General features: G+C 37.0%; 1 protein-coding gene across 1 annotated transcript in view; it reads left to right on the top strand.

Annotated features, from left to right (window-relative positions):
- The first annotated feature begins 16,018 nt into the window (after positions 1-16,018).
- CDH18 (cadherin 18) overlaps positions 16,019-21,701 on the top strand; it is a 195,350-nt gene continuing 189,667 nt past the window's right edge. Inside the window, exon 1 of the mRNA XM_063298765.1 lies at positions 16,019-16,308. Coding sequence (XP_063154835.1) covers positions 16,081-16,308 — 228 coding nt within the window. The 5' untranslated portion in view covers positions 16,019-16,080. The remainder of the gene's footprint in view (positions 16,309-21,701) is intronic.

Below are 21,701 nucleotides of genomic sequence, written 5' to 3'. Positions count from 1 at the left end.
TGCAGTCATGTTAAATTCTGCATGTTCTAAGTAGTACTGTAACTGTAGGGAAGGAATAGACTGTGTGATACGAGAGAGACTTTTTTCAGCATTTACTACCATTCTATCCCTGGAGTTAATGACAGCTGAACAAACTGTTTTCCATTACTATATGGAAATAGTATATGTTAAGGTTCTGATAATTCAAACTGTGGGAACTCTGTAGTTCTTATTTCTGTGTAAACATATATGTGATTTTGGTGTAATAATGAAATCATTAAATATTTCATGAATATTAAGAGATTTAGAAGTTCTGTGCTTCATTTCAAAATGTAGGTATTAGTTATTCATTGCTTCTATTTCTTAAATATCCCTATTATGAAACATGAGGCAATAATAAAAGATGTTGTAAGAAACTTTTGAGAATTGCAGTACCATAAAAGTGAGAATCAGCGCGAAATGAGATTGTCCATTTTGAGTAGAGTTACATGGTATTGTTTCTCCTTTATCTTATTGTTCCACTGATGTGTTAAATTGTGCCCTGTATGTAGGTGAGGAGTGTGAACACTTGAATAAGACCTGTGAGATATTTTATTTTCTTCTTAGAGCCTTAGTATGGGTGACATTCTGGTTCTTGATGTCTCTGAGAGGAGTACAATGGTTTCACAAATCAGGGAACCTTGGACTTCTACCCCCCCCCCCAAAAAAAAGAGCAAAAATAATGAAAGCTTAGGTTTCTTGATCTTGATCCAATGAGAATATGCTCTTTTATAACTACTGATGAAAACATGCTGAAACAAAGTGGAAATTTAGAGATTGAGGAAGTACCTTTCAACTGAAACAAATGACTCTGGCTACTTGTAAAGGGAATATGGACCAGAAAATGCCTTTTCAGTGGAAATATCATGAAAACTCATTCCCAACCTTGCTTGGCACCAAACTCCACAGGTTTAGAAGACTCCTTTCAGAAGGGGAGAAGAATCTCTCTGTTGAAATCAAGTCCAAATACAGAGGCAAGAATTCTCATGCCTTGCTTGCCTCTACTTTCCCTTTTCTCCTCATAAAACTTCAGTCTCCCCAAATGGTCCTCATACAAGTTTGCTTGGTAGAACCCCTCTGCATCTTTCCCTTTGGTTTTCTTGTGTAAATAGCAAAAACCATTGCACTCTGGGAGGGATGGTTCAGAACCATCCTGCTGATTACATGCGGCATCTCACCATTTTAGTTTTATCATGAGGTCCTTGGTGGGATCAGGATCTTGGTATATTGGAGATCTGGGTGGCACTGACCCTGTTAGCCTTTTCAAGGCACAAAAGACCTGACTTTTATCTCAGGCATTTTGGTCAGGAGGTTAGGTGAGCTTTGCTACTGTTGATGTGTTCCTTTGTGAATGGACTTACTGTCTTATCCTTGGGTGCCAGGGATGGTATGCTATGCTTTTGTGTTTTAATCTTTGTATGCCACCCTGAGTTACTGTTGTGAGATGGGCAGCCATATACATAATATATAAAATCAATAAATAAATATTGCTTCACCAAATTGTGAAGTAATCAGAGAGACTGTGCTGTAGACAAAGAAAGTTCCTTCTGCATTAACTGGGTGAGGAATTGCCTGCCCTTCCAAGCAACAAACTGGGTCGTCAGTTTTACCACATCAAAGGTAAAGATTGAGCGAGGGTCTGAAATGATCTCAAATTCTTGTGGGGCCTCCTTTGGAACTAAGGTTTCTTGAATCACGTGGGTCTGGACCTTTTGGGGTAGCTGCCTTCATGCTCTGCTGAGCCTGCATGACCATGATATTGCTGTGGAGGGATTTTGCATCTTTCTTTCCTTGAACTCTTTGACTCTGTATGTTAACAATGACTGGGGTTCAAGAGATTGAATTTTAGATATATATTTAATTCTGGTGTATATGAACTTCAAATTCAGGACAGTTTCTGGCCCAAAAGCTGACTGTCTAGGCCAAATATTTCTAACTTCTGGCAGTGGGTATACATTCTCACAATAAACTTGGCAGGTGTGGTCTCTTCCTTTGTTCACCTTCTGGATGTTAGCTTCTGTAACTGCTGGCTGGGTAGGTATTATTGCCTGCCCAGACTCAGCTGACATGGCACCCCTTTGCTGTAGCAGTTGTGCTGTGCAAAAAACAGCTGCCCAAACTCAGTGACAAAATGACACTTGCGAAGATCTTTAAATATTTGGACATTGTGTTTCATAGCTCTACCAAATACAGGGCACATCAAAATGTTGTTATACTATTAGTAAAACCTGACATCCACTTGATGGTTGCCAAACCCTCTGAGGCTGGCAAACTCAGGAAACAACCCAGGATCTTAAAACCCACCAAAGCACTTTTCTAGATCAACTTGTATCTAGTGTAATTAAGTCATCTCCTTCCCCTGGACTAAGGAATCATTTCTATAACTGTACATGGAGGAGGCAAAAGTTTCTTGTAGTCCTCTGCTAACATCACTGTTCTTCCTTCCTGATGGTGGAAAGGAGAGGAAAGGCAACATTTTTTGGGGGGAGGGGCAGTCAGGGGAGTAGATGGAAGCGAAAGGAAACAGGATACAGTCTCATGATAAATCAATGAAAAAACTAAATCCTCTTTCTCTTGCTTCTTGACTATACCAGGACTGCAAACAACTGACTACCAGGGAGGTGGGTGGATTTCAGACAAGGAAGGAAGCTTTTATGTAAGCTGCTACTGTACTCCAAACACATTTAAATACATTACACCCAACAGATGCATGCCTGGGAAGACGTGTTAGCATTTTTTCTTTTCCAGTGGCCTAGTAAATCCTTTGGTCTCCTTTTTGTTACTGATACTAAAACTATGCTATAGAGGAAAGGAACTGGCTGCGCATCAAGTTAAAAGTGGAGGGGAGGGGTCTCAAGCCTCTTCTCCCCTCTAATAGTAACAACATCCTTAGACCATACTTCCTTGCAATGGCACAGGGATTATGTAGTATTTCTGCTGCCATCATCCAGTTCCAACAGTGGCTTCTGAGAAAATGAGGATAGATAGGAATCTGGTACTCTGAGTACTTGCCAAATAAGTGAGAAGAAGGATGAAGATGAAGATGGTAATAACAGAATGAATTATGTAGGACCTCTCTTGGCTCAAGTAGCTTTGAGGAGATCCCAGTGGGTGGGATCTGAGGCAAAGTTTAACATGGAACCAAAAACAACAACAAGAAATTTGCTTTGTACAAATACAATGAATTTCAGATACAGAAGTTATAGGGACATTTACCAGAAACAATCAGGTAGACACAGCAAAGAAAAGGATAAAATCCTGATAGTGCATTCTGGATGTTTCCTGTTTCTTTGTGATTCCTGTATATCTGAATTAATGTTGCTTCGTGAAGATTTACAACTTCTCATTAGAGGCTTAGGAGCTCTTCACCTCTGCTTGTTGTTTTCCTAGAGGCTTCAGAATCTCAGTTCAGAGCTTCATCACCTCTGTGTTCAGAAAAAGGACCATGGATCTACCACAGATTCAAGCAGTTTCCCTTCATTGACCTGGAATCCTGCCTTCTGAGTGTTGCCTTTGTCTCTTTTCCTTCTGGGTGTTGCCTTTCTGTCTTTTCCCCAGATACAGGCTTACTGTGGGGCTTATATATTCCTGGAATCTCTTTCTTCTCCCTCCAATTACATCTTCCAGCAGTCTCTCTTACTTCTTCCCCAGTCTCATATCCAAATCTCAAAACAAGGTTTTTAAAACTGAAAGTGAAATTCCTTTTCATTTGGCTCAGGCAAAACTCTTTCTTTTCTCCCTCCCTCTGTGAGGCTAGGATTCCAAAATGACTACATTTTTGAACTCTCAAGCCAAAAGGGAGGGTCTGTAGGTCACCTCCCAGCACATCAGCAAGGCAGGGCTGGGGAAAAAAACCAAAACAAAACTAGTGTGCTCAGTGAGATTGGGCATATTGGGTGTTTGGAGGATGTGTGTAGGGAGAGTTCCTCACAAACTGCTTTCATAAAAGGTCACAAAACATCTGCAGGAGAACAACCAAGCTGAGAGAACACCAAGAACCCAGTCTTTCAACCCTGAGCTACATACAGTATATTCTCTACTATTGGAAGGAATATATATTAAGGGTGGATTTCAGAAATTTCCACCAAATGAAAGACCTTTTCCTCCTCTAACAAAACTACCACTGCTGATTTATTTATTTGCTTATTTTCTGAATGCACATCCACAATGACAGTTACTAATTTAACATCTAGGTGACCTTTTATAAAAGCAGTTTGTGCAAACTAAATAATCTAAGGTCATGTCTGTAATCTATGTGCCAGGGTCACTTAATATTTTTGCATCAGTGTTTAACAAGGAGATTGGATGACAGCTTGCACGATTGGCAGGATCTTTATAAGCTGTCAAAATCACAGTTATATAAGCTTCACTGAAGGAGGTTAGGACATAGGACAGGCATCATTATAAACCTCTAATTGTATTGTGACAAATACCTCAATAAATCTCTTATACCACTCAAACCATCCATCCTAGGGGCTTTTTCTGTTTTCATAGAGTTAATTTCTTTTGTTTCTTGGATTCCACATAGGACAGGAAGGATAGGATTCCAGATAGGACCAGATGGGATTCCATTTAATTTGTTCAATAGAAAATGGATGTCTGCTACTATTAGGGATTTATTTCAAGGTGAATACATAGCTTTCCTCAGACGCTGCTACTATCTTTGATATTCTTTCAGAGTTGTTTTTGGAGTATTTGGGGTATTTTTGTGTTTTGCTTCCCTTTCCTACCTGGGTTCAAATGGCTGCTTTCTCCACACTTTTTACTTTCTCCTGTATTGCTAACCTAGAAATAGGAGGTAGGGAAATTTGCAGGAACCTTATGAATGTCACTTCAGACATCATTCATGTACCCTTTCATGGGGTCTGAGGACAGACATTTTCTATTAGAGTGAATCAAACCCCATCCTTTTGTAAAAAGACAAGCACCGTGAAATTTTCCAGAAGTATGTAATAACTGGTATTTATTAACGAAGTAAAACTCTTGGCACTTTCTCCAATATTTGATTCTTTTGAATAATTCACACAGCACTCCTGGGTTTTTCCTATAGTATTTATACTTTGTCAGATTTGGAGTTGGTGGTAGAAGGATAGTGAATAATGCTATTATAGCAATTGTGTTTCATCTGGAAGTGCAGTGTATTTTAACACACAGTTTTTGTGCTGTGCTCTTCTGCTCATACTTATCTTTCCATGTAATTAGTTCACTTATAGCTTCTTTTCTGAAACAGAGTTTTGAAATCAGAGTTTCTAAGATCATACAGTGGCTTCTGCAATCCAGTATGTAGAGAGTTTTCATTTTCTCATGAGGTCCGTTGGTCCACCAAGTACTTCTGCTTTGGGTATGAATTTTCATGTGCTTGAACTGTCTAGAGTTTTAATCTCATTTTTCTTAGCTATGAGAAGCCTAGGCTCAGGGGAAGACTTTGGAGGTCCAAAATTTCTGGAAACGAGTTGTTTTCCCAGGATACCTGATTCAGCAAGAAGGGAGATGGTTATGTATTTCATACTCTGATGAAGATTCCTCCACAGATATTTTAGAAGCAGGCACTGGGTCCAATCTGGACTGCGTCCATGATGGAGAAAATAAATATCCTCCCCACCCATACTAACCCTTACTCTTTATTTGCTATTTGCATTAAGAGGAAAATTCCTACATGGACATGCATATATACACATAATGGTGTGAGTGGTAGCCCAGGCAATTTTGCCTTTCTTGTGCTCCTAATTCTGTTGGGTGAAGTAAATCTAGATTAGATTCTGCTCAAACTCTGCACTCTATTCTCTTACTTGCTATTCAGAGAAAACTGTTTTGGCATTTCAGGAAAATTATGTACATCTCTGTTTTCTGCTTTTGGGATATTTCAGCACTACATATCATGTCTTGTTAGGTTGAAATGAAAAATAATGGGGAGAAGAGGATAGTAAGCAATCATTTTCAAACATCCAAGAAAGTTTAATTTGCCTGGCATCTGAGAGCTGGGTTGAAGGTGAAGAACACTGGTTGGTTGCTTTTGACTTTAGCTGCTGAGAAAAACAAACCACGGATGAATTGCAGACTTCAATTGTTGGGCATTTTGCCAGCAGCTAAGCTATTAAAGCTAGCTTTCCCATCAATACTTACGCAACAGATTTTTGAGAAATCAGCTTTAAGAGGACAGCTAAAGTTAGATAAAGGGCTTTATTGCTTAAGCCTTAATTAATGAGTTCTTGAGTAATTTAAGACTGTTTTGCCAATCATTCTCTGCTTTCTCATATAAATGCATGTACATACATATATTGCAGTAATTAAAGATCTGTTTACATTTCAGCTATGAGAATAAAATTTTAAAATTCATGCAAAATCAAATATGTGGGGAGTATATGGAAAAAAAATCAGCATTCTGATAAGGTGTTATTTATCATGTGTAAAAGTAGGACTGAGAATTGCCTTCCTTTGTACTTTCTTCCCCACTTTTTGAAATTTCTCAATTCTGACCCTACTCTATGTCTCACTATGGTATGAAGAAAGACTCCATGCTCCATGTAATTATTTTATTTTATTTCACAGTTTATTTATTAATTAAATGATAAGTAGCATTCTACAAAGCAAAATTCCACCCCTCAAGCATTATTTCAAGGAATGCTTTTGGGTTGATGGTTAATTTTGAAGGTATTGTGAGAAATAAAAATCATAGGTGGCTACAGCCCCACTGCTTTGTTTGGAAATGTGCTCCTGTTAGAGAGGGTTCTTCGATATTAAGGAGATGGAAGGGAGCAAGCTCACCTGGTTGCTTTCTGGTAAATGAGTACTTTGGGATGAGACTTGTCAGTCAATTTGTAACAGAACCCATAAAAGTTTCTCAGCATTCCAAATGGGACCATAAACTGCAGAAAGCCAAGGACTCCTGTTGTATGAAAGTGTCATGTTCCCCATTCCGATGTTTCTGCATCGTAACGGTTCGCTTGCCATGGTGCTGATACGTGTCCTGGCTGGGAGGGTGCTGCTGCGAGCCTTGTACTGAAAACGTGTTGATCTGTGCCAGAAGGAATGTGTTTAGACTACCTCTGAAATGTCAAGGTCTCTTTGCCCGTTGAGCAGCAGAGCTCGTTAGGAGCACCTGGGAATGTGGGGTGAACTGTATGTGAGGGAGGGGCTGGGCTGCTGGTTGTAAAGATGCTATTTAGTTTGAGTTTAGGCACGCGTTTCTCATTCTCAGCTTTTTACCTGTTTGCACCCTTTTCTAAATAAACTCAGAACCTGAATTGTCATTTTGAGTCTGAGCATTTTATTGGAATTAAGGCAACCATCACAGAAAGCTTGTCTCACCTGGTGTTTCTTTCTACCAGTATAGTAACAGAAAGAAGAAGAAAATCAGATGAGTTTCATGGAGAAACATGCTCAATGCTAGCAAGTTGAGGTGAGAATTAGAGACAGTGAATAAAAGGGAAAGGTGAGAGATTGCCCTCAAGCAATAGCAATACTTTACCAAAATCCTGTGACTGTCTGAGAGAAAGACACAGACAGCAGACATGTTTTGGAACCGTCTTATGAAAAATGGAGGCAGAGGAAAAAAGAAATTGAAGAGTGAACTTCATGCAGTTCTTTGCTGAAATGGAATGGGAAAAAAAAAGACTGTAATAGTTGGCAACCCTTTTCCTTGGACTGAAGCTACTTGGAAGAGAAAAGAGAGGGTAATTGCCAGTCCCCTCGAGTCTATATTCCTCCTTCATACTTTTTTTTTGCAGTTAGTTAATTTTAACATGGGATGGCTATTTTAAAGGCAAACTTTTGTGTACTAGTTTTAAGACCATGCTTTCCTATTTAAATGTTTATTTTTTTAAAGTTTTCATCTTTGTATTCATTGTTGGTTTTTTACTTCTATTACATCTTTAATGTTATTTGAATAAGATTTTTTTTTCAGAGAAGTGAGGGAAAGATCTACTGAATAATGGAGTGTTTGTTTGTTTGTTTCTCTCTCATGAACAAACTTCCAAGAAATAGCTTTCTAAAAAGGTTGGGCAATATTGTTATCTTGGTTCATACTAAGTTTGGGAAATAATGGAAAGTATATGGTGCATTAGCAACAGCAAATCTCAGGTAGCTGCTTCTTACTGTGCTAGCTAGATACTAAGTTAATTTACTGTACTAGAACTGGCTCTTATCAGATTGAATTGCAGCAGAGGGAGCAAGACAAAACCAGAAAGAGTATGTCTTCCAGCTATTTTGGACCAAGTATAATCTAGACTACCATCTTTTTTTTCTTTGTTTTTGGCCTAATGGAGACAGCGATGGTTTTCATTCTTTCTGCCCTAAAGGAAATCTTACTTTGATTTGTCTGGCAATAATCCTTGTAGATCTTTCTGATAAAGCCCAGTAGATAAGGATAGATTTTGAGAACTTACATAAAGGGCCAGAATCAGACTCATACAGATCTCACATTGCTGCATTCTTCTATATTTCACTTCACCTTCTCCATTTCCCATCAGAAGCTGCATTTGGATTACATTTTCATTAAATCCTTGTTTGTTGTTAAATGAAACATCTTCATATACTTGCACTTCCATGCTTCTTCCCCCAATAGGGCTACAAAGTGATCAGATAATGTATTTATGTTTTTAACTCTACATAGTTTGGTTAGTTGATTAATTAAGATTATTCAAGTAAGTCAAAATGTTTTCTGATTCTATCTTGCTTGAGTAAAATAAAATTTAAGCTATCTTATTCCTTGACCCAGCTGAAACATAAAATCACTATCAACAAAAATATGTTAATCACAAAAGCAGATGATATATTTACTTGAAAGGAAGACTATAGAATTTTTTCCTCAAATAATTCATTTATAAAACGGGAGAGTCATTTCAGATTCATTGAGCATCGCTAATGAAGGCAGAGAGAGAGATTCTGTCTACTCGCTTTGCAGGGTCAATACAGATTCATCTTAAATTCAGGATAATTTCCCTTTCATATAAATGTGGACTGTGTGGTCTCCTTGCAGCAGTGCTGAAGAAATAAGAGGTGGGAATTGGGTGATGGGTAAAACTTTTAAATAATTGTTTAAAACTATGTATGCTTGACAGGGTGTGGTGATGTGTGATATCTATATCCTTTCCATCTTCAGACCAGCCATGGCTCCTGGCAACTAGAGGGACAAGTCTCTGCAGTTTCCTTGGCAACATTTTTTGGATGTGGCTTGCCACTGCCTTCTCCCTAGGGCTGAGAAAGAGGGACTGGCCTAAGATCACTCAGCTGCCTTTGGGCCTAGAACTCACGATCTGGTTTCTAGCCTGGGGCATTTAACCACTACACCCAACTAGCTCTTATATGTTATTAAATAATCCACCTTGCCCTGACACTTAAGTCTAAGCAAATGAGGTGGGAAGTTGGAGGAAAGGGGGTGGGGGGAACCTTCTTATTGCAATCTTTATTCTGCTGCTCCTTCCCTGGGTAATTGTTGAGGGAAGGATGCTAGAAGGTTCCTTTCTGATTTGTATTGTGATTCAAGCAGGCAAAGAAGTTTAGGATATGTAACATTTGCCTTTTCTTTTGAGGTAGCCTTTCTGGACATTCTGAAGTTTGGTTTGAGCATAATTTGGAAATTTAGTTGTCTGCTAGCTGGTTGCCTTCTTTTAGATTCTATCCTCATGTATTATTTTCTTATCCTTATTGCCTAATCAATGCTTTCTGTCCTAATCCTCCTTTCCTGGTAACTTTCCCAACCCATTGCTCTTTCATTTGCTTTTCTAAGGACCTGATTTCCCCTGTCTTTACAACCACAGGGACACCTATCCACTTAGTAACAGATGGATCATCATAATTGTACACACCCCAACACCACTTAATACATGAAGTCGATGAAATATATTCTGCCAGTTTTTCTACCATTCACCTCTAAGACACACTGTTAATAACTCTAATCTCTACTGTACTATTTCATATCCTGGATATACGGCATAGATATCCCACCCCGCTAAAGCAGGGTTTGCAGTTATAAATGTGTGCAAAATTCCCCTTGAGTCATCACGGCTCGAAGGAGCAGGGACAGGGATTGAGAGGATAGGATTAGTTGTCTATAGTAACATGGGGCAGATTCTGCATGCATACAACTGTATCTAATTTGAACACTCATAAATTTAGCCAAGTGCATGGCCAGAGTTATGGTAATGTAGGAAGTAAGGCAGTTGAGCTTGAATGTGCTGTTCTCACAGTGGATCAGCTTATATACTGTTCAGCTGGGTCTCTGTGCCATCCTGGTAGTGAGACTTCATTAGCTTTGCAGCACAGTGCCAGAGTTGGGTCCTTGGGAATTCATTAGCACCTTTCTGCTTTACTAAGCAGGAATTGGTATATTCTAATAAATTTCAGCTGTACTAGAAAACTTTATTCTTCCATTCCACCAACTAGCACCCAGGCCTTGTTTAATTATTTATATTAATCTCAGCTTGCTGTAACTCTGTCCTGAGCTATGAAACTCATTTTGTGAAGATTCCCAGGTGATGACAAAGTAGAAAGTAGCTCAGTGGAAATGCATGCTTTTCTCTCTTACATGGGGAAGGAAAGCCAGAGATACTATCAACTATTGATTATTGAATTAAATGCCCTAAGTTTCAGCTGGTATACTTTGTGAAGGATAGATTCAGTATGACCATACAGAAGCTTAACAGTCAACAATGCATCTTTATAACCTCCAGTGACTACCATTGTAACCAATTGTCCTATAAACAAGGAACATCAGAAATGCACATATTTTTCCTTTAAATCCAAAGAACTACATGGTGCTAGTTTGTAATTTTCAATAAAGAACTTTTCACAGGGATGCCAAAGTAACTACAAAATTGACTTCTATTCCAATCAATAGAACATTAATATTTGAACATTATTTTCTTCCTCAGATGAGTTGTCTGTACTGTGCTCTTTTTCATCCCAATCAATATTTATTCCTTTGGACCTTGCTAGTTATCATACATGAAGAATTAATTCTGACGAACCTAATGTGTTATGGAATGAACAATGAGGATAAAAGGAATTGGACTAATAAAAGTAAAAGAAAAAAAATCTGAGATCCTCCAGAGACAATTTACATAAGACTTAAAAATGCTGGAGCAGAAGTGATTATGGATTATGATAAAGAGATAATAAAGAAAACAATTTCTAATTTGTTTTTGGAAGAAGGAAGAAATGATGACATTTCAAGAATATATTATTGCAAAAAATAACAAGAATTATTGAAAAAATCTTCATAGGAAAAAAATATAGGAAATCTAATAATGAATGTTGTGCTACTATGCAAAAATGCCCTGGTCCTAAAACAGAATGCATCTTTACAGAGGCTATACTATAGCAACTTCTATACAGAGGCTGATATGGATGTATTTGTTAGGGGTAAACTAAAATTATGGGGAATAGGGTTGTTTGGAGCAGGGAAACCATGATGAAGAAGGGGGATGTGCTTCTCTGGCATTTTTTCAGGCCAAACCATGAAAAAAAAAAAAAATTGCCATGTAACTACTGTTACTTACGTGTACTTGGAGTAAGTAATAATGGTAGTGATGATGATGATGATGATTGAATATATTTCCCTAATTTTCCTCTGGTAAGCTTAAAGTCATGCACAGAAAGGTTTCTGTTCTATTTATCCCCACAAAAGTCAGAACTGAGAGAAGATAAATGGCCCAGTCACCCAGTGAGCATTCTGATGAAATGGGGACTTGACTGAATCTCCCTGTTTCACATCCAGTGCCTTAGCCACTGATAGCATGTCACTCTGTTTCTGGAAGCCTTTCACACAACTTAGTCTATTATGGAATATGCACTATAAAGTGCAGGATCATGTCAGTGGTTGGGCCCCACCTTATGGCTTATACATACTTAATAGACAATGATACCAGATTTCATGTATATATATAAGAATAAGGTTTTTTTGTGCATGATCAAGAATACCTCTATTTTCAGAATACTTTCATAGTTTGACAGAGAGGAATGCACAAGTGGATAGTTGCAATACAGATGTCATAATAGTGCTATCATTTTAAAAAAATGTTTGCCATTTCCTAGATTAATTGAAGCTTTAGTACAAATTATTATATAAAGTTTTAACATCCTGCACATGCAGCCATGAACACCAAAAGCTGCAACATGTAATAAGCACATGCAGCTGTGCTCATCAGGCAGTCACGATTGGCTGCAACTCCCTGTTGAATGTACTCTTGGCAGCAAATTCATATTGCATAAGGCAACTGGGATCTTGAATTAGAGAACTGGTGATTGGAGTTTTGATCTTTTCCTAAAATAGATAATTGGGGGATGCAAGTTTCAAGCCTAATAGAATTTAGATGGTCTGAATAGCTCATGTTTCCATTTGCTTCTAATTACTGATCTACACTAATGTAGTTTGATTGCATAGGTAACTTTCTTGAAAGTACTGAACTGCTGTCCTTCCATTAAATGGCCCTAATAGCTTTTCCATGTGCAATATGTGAGTGGGATCATAAATACAGAATATATTTTTTAAAATATACTTTTATTGGAAGTTTCAAGAAACAAGAGTAAAAATTAATGCAAACTAAAATAAAATAAGAAAAAAGAAAACATAAGAAATAAAAGAGAAAGCTAAAGTGCAAAAAAGAAAGGTAGAAGAAAAATAGAACAGAAAGAAAAAAGATAGAAAGTAGTGGTTTATGATCTTCTTTACAGCAGTTATAAGTACAATTGTAGATTTACCTCTTTCTCCAAAGTTATATTGTGACTCTTTTCTTTCTAAAATCTGTCCTATCTAATCATCAAAACCATAGATCATAAGCTCATTTTTTTTCTGTTTTACTCGAAAAGTCCATAAGGGGTTACCAGTCAGCAATAGACATAAAGGTAAAGGTTTCCCTTGACGTTAAGTCCAGTCGAGTCCGACTCTAGGGGGCGGTGCTCATCTCCGTTTCTAAGCCTTGGAGCCGGCGTTGTCCGTAAGGACCCGTCCGTGGTCATGTGGCCGGCATGACTGCACGGAACGCCGTTACCTTCCCGTTGAAGCGGTACCAATTAATCTACTCACATTGGCATGTTTTCGAACTGCTAGGTGTGCAGGAGCTGGGACTAGCCACGGGAGCTCATCCCGCCGCGCGGATTCGAACCGCCGACCTTTCGATCGGCAAGCTCTGCAGCTCAGCGGTTTAACCCGCAGTGCCACCGCGTCCCATAGCAATAGACATAGATACTGGTTTTTTCTCTAATCAAACAAATCAATTTGGCCATCTCAGCAAGTTCTATCATCTTCATCAACCATTCCTCCATTGTAGATATTGCCAGATACTTCCATCTTTGTATATACAATAATCTTGCTACAGTTATCATATATAAAAACAAAGTTCCATGACTTTTTTTCAACTCCTTTTCCGTCAGTCCCAAGAGGAAAAGTTCTGGATTCAGCTGTATATTAATCTTTAAAATAATTTGAATTAGTGTATGAATTTGAACCCAAAATCTCCTAGCTTTTTTGCATATCCACCAATCACGGTAAAATGACCCTTCTTGTTGTTCACATTTCCAATGTAAATTTGAAGCACCTTTATATGTTCTAGATAATTTTTCTGGTGTCATATACCAATGACACATCATTTTGTAAAAATTCTCTTTAAGAATATAACAGTGTAAATTTCAGTCCTTTCAACCACATATTTCACCATTGTTCCATCTGTATATTATAACCAAAATTTTAGCCCACTTTATCATACATTCTTTCATTTGTTCTTCTGTTTCAAATTTCAATTAAAGTTTATACATTTTAGCAATCACATGTTCATCATTTGTATACAATTCTATTTCAAAGTCAGTCTTTCTGATAACTATAAATAGGAAAACATAAATATAGAATACTTTGATCAGATCTTGTTTGGTTGTAAGATCCTTTCGTGGTGTTTTTTTCAAGTTTATTATGAAACATTTGTTCATATTCTATTTGTTCCTGGTTTAAGGGGAAGTCATTGTATATCGGTTTTGCAAAGCAAATGAACAAACAAACAAACCAAGAAATGTAATTGTTGAATCATTCATCCAAGTGATAATCAAAATAATTTTGGTTCATAACCTGTACTTTTCACATTGTAGCATATTTATTAGAACAATGGGAACATACAACAAAAGCTTTACTCTTTTTCTCTGACTGAAAAAGAATACACAGATTTCAAAAGCTGAAATGATCGAAGTCTATATGATACGTTCTGTTTTCTGAAAATCAAGATATGCAAAAGAAGAATATAGTTAACAATATTCTTTAGAAAAGTATATTTGTAGACATTTCAGGTAGCAAAGAGCCATACAAATGTAAAACACTGATCTGTATCTAGCAGGATCAATTCTTTGGAAGGCGAAATTAGAGTGGAGAGTAGAAGCACCGTGTATGCATTTGTGGTTAAAACAAAAGCACTGTTCTTTTCTTTTGACAAAAGCTCTGGTGCATCTTGCTGTTATTACTTCATTTGTATTGGAAAATATATGCATCTCCAGGGGTAGCTCCCTCTTTAATTAGTAGAAAAAGATTGGGCTGGTGTTTGCTCTCTGCCCTGATGACGCCTGACAGAAGTGTATTTGAATGTAGTATAGACACTTGTAACAGTGCTTTGTTCCAGTGGGAATCTTCATTTTTAAGTGTGCAGTATGTATAGACAAGCAGAAGAAAAATTCATACACCATCATGGAGTTGGGTTGTTATCAGATCCTGCATCTTTCCTGTGACTTGCCTTACTATTGTTTTTCAAGAACTTGCCCAGATATGCCCTTAAGCTGTGCTTCTTAAAATTTACTCTACTGGCTACTGAATATATATTATTCCTTTTTTTCTGCCACATTACCATAAGTTAATGGTACTCATGGGTATGAAAAGCTTTTGCCTGACTTGTAGTAGTTGTTTTGTTAGATTTTGGGGTGGCTGCATTGTAGAAGGATTAGGAGTACTTTGGTAAGCCTAAAATTGCTTGGCAAGATGGGCAGTGAAGAAATGTAATAAATAAATAAATAAAATCAGTCTGTTCCAGATTTTCATGTCTTCAGTCTTTAGTCCATTATATCAAATAATTCTGGAGTCTTAAAAAATGCACCTACTTTTGCATTTATTTCTATAATATATACATTTTGTATGCAGGTTTTTTTTAATATTCAAACTTTTCGACTACTAGAAAAAAAATGAAGAAGTGTACATATAAGAGCAGGAGGGTAAATGAATTCCAATCTACACAGTAATTTCGGAACTGCAAATTAGATTCAGTTGGCTCAAAACAAATGCTGTGCCATTCCTTTGAGAAATCAGCCATGTACTGTTTAACAGTTGTCTTTATAAGTTGCCCAGTAATGTGGAAAGTTCTGTTTTCCAGAAGAAATGCAGTTGGGAGTGTTTCTACAGTTTTCCTACTTCTCATAATTGGAATGACAAAAGCTACTTAGAGAGGCTAACAGCCAACCAACTTCTCTCTCTCTCTCTCTCTATATATATATATATATATATATTAATGAGATAAGGAAATTGTGTTACATGGCCAGTGCTTCAGGGTTTTGAATGACTTATAAGCCTTCATAAATAAAATATAAAATTTCTATACGAGGCTTCACACTCACAATATATTGTACTTTTCTTCTCTTGGTACTGTTCATCTTGACACACAACACTAATTTTAACTGCATAAATACACATACATCTACATGCCATACAGAGATTTATTCCTACAAAAGGTTTCTGTGGGATGTTTCCTTGGCATAACCACCTAATCAGATAAGTGCTCATTATTCAAAGTAAAAAACTGAAACTTCTGTTCTTAGTATATAATGCCTTTTCTTTTTCACTAGGTATAAAATGTGTGACTTCAGCAGTCAGTTGTGAAGATCACCAATGTGAGCAGTTTCTTCACTTGGCTTTTCATGATGTGAATGCCCACAGACCAATGGGCAACTGAATCATGGACAAGCTAAAAAAAACTTTATGGACTGTTTTTTAAAATCAGTTATTTCCTTCATCCATGGGATACTATTAACGGATTATAGTCGGAAAGAGAAAGTGGAAAACGGAGAAAGAAGCACCTTGAATTGGAAAGTGATCCTACAATGAGAATTACGAGCACATCTTGCATCTGTCCAGTCCTAGTTTGTCTCTGTTTTGTGCAGAGGTGTTATGGAACTGCACATCATGGCTCCATTAAAGTGACTAGAAACCAAACCAAACATATAGAAGGGGAAACAGAAGTCCACCATCGCCCGAAACGTGGATGGGTATGGAACCAGTTCTTTGTTTTAGAAGAGCACATGGGACCAGATCCACAGTATGTTGGAAAGGTAATGTCTCTCTAGTGTTCTGCAAATGCCTTCTGTGCTACAAATAACTCCAAACCTCTTCAAGGCTAGATATTATCCATATTTGGTTATGTTTGCTATAGCATTTTATTTGACATTCCACCCAAATTATTTCTAGAAAAAGCTTCTCAGTTCATTGTGGAATGTTTCCTGATAAGCAGCCGGTTATTGCTAATACAAGGATAAAGAGTCTCCCTCCTTGGGGGGAGATGGGCGGTAAGAGAAATTTGAATAATAAATAAAATAAATAAATAAATTCTAGCAATGCAACATTTAGTCAGTTTGCATTTCTTGCAGATACTGCAGCAATGTGAATTGTATGAATTTTGAATTTCAGTCTGGGCTTAAGCCTATAGTAAGAGAATGTTTTAATACCTAGTGAGTAGAATAAATGATCAGAGAACCACTGGATTTTTCACAGCAACTTTTATATATGACTCTGTTAGATGGTAGTTCTGCTGATGTTTTGTTTTATGTATTTATTTATTTATTTATTAAACATATTTCTATGTTGCCCAATCCAAAGAGACTCTTGGTGGCTGTTAGAATATCAGCTTATTTATACAAGCATTTTACATGCTAGCAGATGTGTTTTATATTTATTTTGAAGTGGGAATAATGTAAAATTTTCATAATTAAGAAGTAGTCAGGAGAACTCTGTAATGTTAGGTGCTATGAAAGATAAGAGATGGTATCTTAGTACCAAGCCATGAATGTGAATGACATAATTGACTATGGATCATGGCCTCCTCTAATACTAAATGTCAAATATATTTAAAAGAAATTGTAGATAAATGTTTAAATAATAGGAACTCTTTGTGTGTGTGTGTGTGTGTTCCTGTTACTTTTACAAGAAACTGTCATTACAAGAAAGAAGATGGGATTTACATATGTGAAACAATTGACTGTCTATTGCAAATTCGAGGGATTCTCTTTCTATTTTACAGGAAATATGCCATAAAACAAAATATGTGTATAATTTATAATTTCTGTTTGTTCAGTTTCACCATTCTAGTCAGTCCGTTATCTCATGGGTTTTCAAACTGTGTTTTAAGGAACCCTAGGCTGCTGCAAGAGCTTGGTGGGTTTCTGTAAGAGACTAAGAGCAAAAAAAGAAGAAAAAGTTCACTCGAATGCAGCCAATCACTAAAGCTGTACCTACTGATCAAGGGTTCTGGGATGGATGGATGGATGGATGGATTTATTTGTTTGTTTATTTGTTTATTTATTTTTAATTAACAGGTTCTGAGGCCTGAAAAATGTTGGAAACTCCTGCTTTATCTTCTTGGTCTATTCCTTGTCATTGCTAATATGTTACATATTTGAAACCCCTACACATTTGTCATATCCACTTTTGAGCTCAGAATCTTTGTAACAAGAGCAGAATCACTTTACATATTCTCTATGTTACATATATACATATGGTCCAAAGAATTTTTAACTGTGGTATGAGTTAATGCAGGCTTGTGTGGTGCAGAGTGCTGGGCGGCAGTATTGCAACCAAAACTCTCCCCACGACCTGAGTTCGATCCCAGCGGAAGCTGGATTCTCAGGTAGCCAGCTCAAGTCGACTCAGCCTTCCATCCTTACGAGGTCGGTAAAATGAGTACCCAGCTTGCTGGGAAAGGTGATGACTGGGGAAGGCAATGGCAAACCACCCTGCTATAGTCTGCCAAGAAAATGTCGTGAAAACGGCATCCCTCCAAAGGGTCAGACATGACTCGGTGCTTGCACAGGGGACCTTTCAACTCACCTTTCATGAGTTAATGCATAATTTTATATTACACACATTTTGCTATTTTGGAAATAATTATTTCTCATTAATAAATGGAGAATAATTGGCTCAAAATCATCCTCAGAACTCACAGAAGATTGCAAAACATTATTTCACAACCACTCTTATTTCATATACTGATGCCAAACATTTTCTCTAAAATCTACTTTAAGATTGCTATTAATTGTAATTTTCTTAGTACCCCCACTAGCTGTATTTTATGTTATGGGTTCTTATATGTTTGCTAAAATAATTTATACTGTAATTATTCTAGTATCAGAATCTTAACCCACCTTTGGCAGACACTGAATACAGAAGACGTGACATTGACTGTATGATGTCACTTGACAGAATTTTCAGCCTTTTTTTTTCTTTGAAGGTTGAATATCAAATAAAATAAATGCCACAACTAACCCCCCTTGGTTTTTCTGCCCATGATGAACAGGACTGCCCCTATCTCATCTCCACACCGGTCAACAAATTAAGCTTATAAAAAAAAACAACGGAAGAATAATTCCCCAGTGAAAGTACTGCACTATGAAGTATTCCTTCTCTCTTAGAAATACAGGAAGAATGTGAATATCTATCAAAATGGGTTCATTAGCTGTTTTCAAATTAATTCTGTGAACAAGGTTGGTAATAATAAGGCAGGATTTAAAGAGGATACAGAGTTTCAAAACACACAATCAAATAAAAAAGAACAGATATAAGTCAATACAAATATCTGCCTAGAATTTACCCTATCCTGAAATCTAGAACATGAAAACTTCTCACCTTAGGTTTCAAGTCTAGCACTCCCAAAGGCCTGGGTATATCAAATTCCAGAGAGAGAGAAAACAAAATAAAACAAAGTCACACTGTAATCTTTCTTTGCCCTAAACTCAGATGCTTTTTCCAAAAGAGAGAAAAACTTTATTGGACCAGATAAAAGGCCCAGCAGCCAATCCCTGAGATGTTGCTATGTCAAAACCACTGGCTGTCCTCTAAAAGTGGATTATCCCTCTACAACCCATATATGAATACAGATTTCTGAAGTTTCTGAGGATAAATGTGTATATGTATTTGTGTGCTTTCCAGACATATCTTACTTCTGCTAGAGGAAAGGAATGAGGAGAGTGTGAATGAAGCTACCCTTTCAAACCTGACAGAATTATTTTCATGCAACATGGAAAAGGCCTTGCTGTGGACAAAGCTTAACAAGGAAGGAACAAGAAGCTTGAGTGACATGCTTTCATTTCTTGATTTCATCTTTAGAGGGTCTCATGTTCAGTTGTAATAGTTGTACTCTACTTCCCTTCAAGTGATAAGCTTCATAGTGTTCCAACATCTATGCAATTGTAAAATTACAGCTGAGATAAGGCATAGAATGAAAAGGAAAGAAACAAGACAAGCTTACAACCTGACCTCTGTGCCTTCAGAAAGGGGCATGGCAGGACAGGCTAGTAATATTTACAAACTTAATGGTAATGCAAACCATTTTTTAAAAATTCCCCTCCTTAAATTTAAAAGCCCCAGCAACAGCTTGGTTAGCCAAATATATAAATGTGATGATTAAAGAAGATTTCTCTTTCCAAGTTCATGTTTAATCAAGACTTTATTGTCCAGACTTTTTCCCAAACTACAGTGATGGGGCTTTGTTTTTAGGCAAGCTAAATGTTACAATGGGAGGCTCTCCCACTTTAAAAGCAAAACCAAATGTAACTGCAGCAGAGATACGTGTATTTGTCAGTTTGATCAGAGAAGAATAATGGACGAGATATTTCAGTCCTTTCTTCCATGATACAATTTTTCCAATCTAAATAATTCCTAGGCTCTTATTTATTTGGCAGATGGCAGAAGTATGAGCATTATATAGTCACTTGTAGTTAGGGTTGCATTTGTGTCAGGTGGTGGATCTGAGCTGAGAAAATATTGTCAGAAATAATTGGATATCTTCATCTCCTATATTGCATTTATAATCAAAATCAGAAGCTTCCCTCATCTATAAATGCATCTACTTAAAAACAAAACTATAGGAAGTTCAGTCATGGATTGTATGTAATTCGACTTCTAATTATTCTGTATTTACACAGTGATTAGAATTAATCTCCAAAGAACTTTAACAATTTTGTTTATTTGGCTTTTTTTCCCCTTAAAATGAGACCTATAAGTTTTGATCAATTATGGAGACAAATGCTTCACACAATCTATTGTTACTTTGCTTTTGTTTCTTTTGTTTGCAATATGTGTTTTAAGTCAGGTTTCTATTCATTTTCTCTCCTATTTTTCATCTTGGAGAAATCTGGGTGGTTGCTAAGAGTTGACACCAACTTGATGGTATATAATTGGTTTTTAATTTTACACTGCTGAGAGTCAGTTTTGAGTTGAGCCATCCTTATAAATAGGAAATACAGTGAACCAACCAACCAACGTTGCTAGAGCTTCATGAACTACCATCAGGCTGGGTTTCCACAAGGAATCATGCAAGAATTTGTCAGAACTTGCCTTGACTCAAACCTTGGATGGTGTGTAACTTCTGAAATGCTCTGAGAAGAAAGTTCTACAATGTTTTCTTTATTTCTTTTTCTGTTCCAATGCACATAAACAGGGAAAAGCTGTACTGTATGGGACAAGGGGAAAAAGATCTATGGGGTTAAATAGGTCTGTAAGGAGAAAGAGGAAGTTTAACACTGAGTAAAGAGTAAAAGGAGTGCTAAGGGGTTGCATGCAGGCACAGGTTGCTTCAAATTCTTTCTTCCAGTGCATTTATGTATTTATTTATTTTTAATAAAGGAAATGATATTGGGAATTCTTCTAATGACCCTTAAAAACAAGCAGTCATTTGCCCCCATATGGTATTAGCTGTGATGTACAGTAATTAAGCATGGAAACTGCTTATGAGCAGTTAAATCAAGTAAATCTTGGAAAAGGGGGGTGGGGACCCTGCTAATTCCTTAAATTTTCATATTTATCACTCTTTCTTAGTCCTTATAGTCTTGACAGGACGTCAGCTCCACTATTATATGCCTGAATAGTTTCACTGAAGAGATATTACATCTTTTCATCTTAAATCTGGCAGTGAGAAGGATTTAATTCAACCCTAGAAAAAATTTTAGACCTCTCAGTGGGAATGTTATATGTGGTATATAAGTATCAAAGGCCAATGATGGACAAAAGGTGAAGAAGGAACAGAGTGTTTAGTATGTTCCATTGAGATAATTTCAAATTAAGGAGAAAAATCTCTACCAGGATATGATAGCAATTATCAGTATCCCATACCCAGCTGTGTAATTAAGCCAATAGCTGCTTATCTTGGAACATGCAGTCTAATCTTACTATACAAAGACCAATTTTCCATAAAGAAACAGGATTTTTCCATGAAGAAAGGATACCTTCCAATAAAGAAGACCTTTTAAAATGTTGCAATATCTCTCTAATAATGTTGGCCTTGTTTTGCTTTTGATCTGATTATAGACTTGTTTGTATGGATTATAATAGATAGCTGTGGGCACTGACTCTGTATAGGTTCTCTTGAGTCTTCAGAGTCTAGCCCAGTCAGCTTTTGGCATTGTGCCCATGTAATTTCCTGTTACAAATAAATGAAATTCTAGAAAACGTGTTG

The sequence above is a fragment of the Candoia aspera genome, chromosome 3 (assembly GCF_035149785.1).
Source record: "Candoia aspera isolate rCanAsp1 chromosome 3, rCanAsp1.hap2, whole genome shotgun sequence".
NCBI classification, from domain to species: domain Eukaryota; kingdom Metazoa; phylum Chordata; class Lepidosauria; order Squamata; family Boidae; genus Candoia; species Candoia aspera.
Note: the sequence above shows the minus strand (reverse complement) of the source record. Positions and strands in the feature narration are given on the sequence as shown.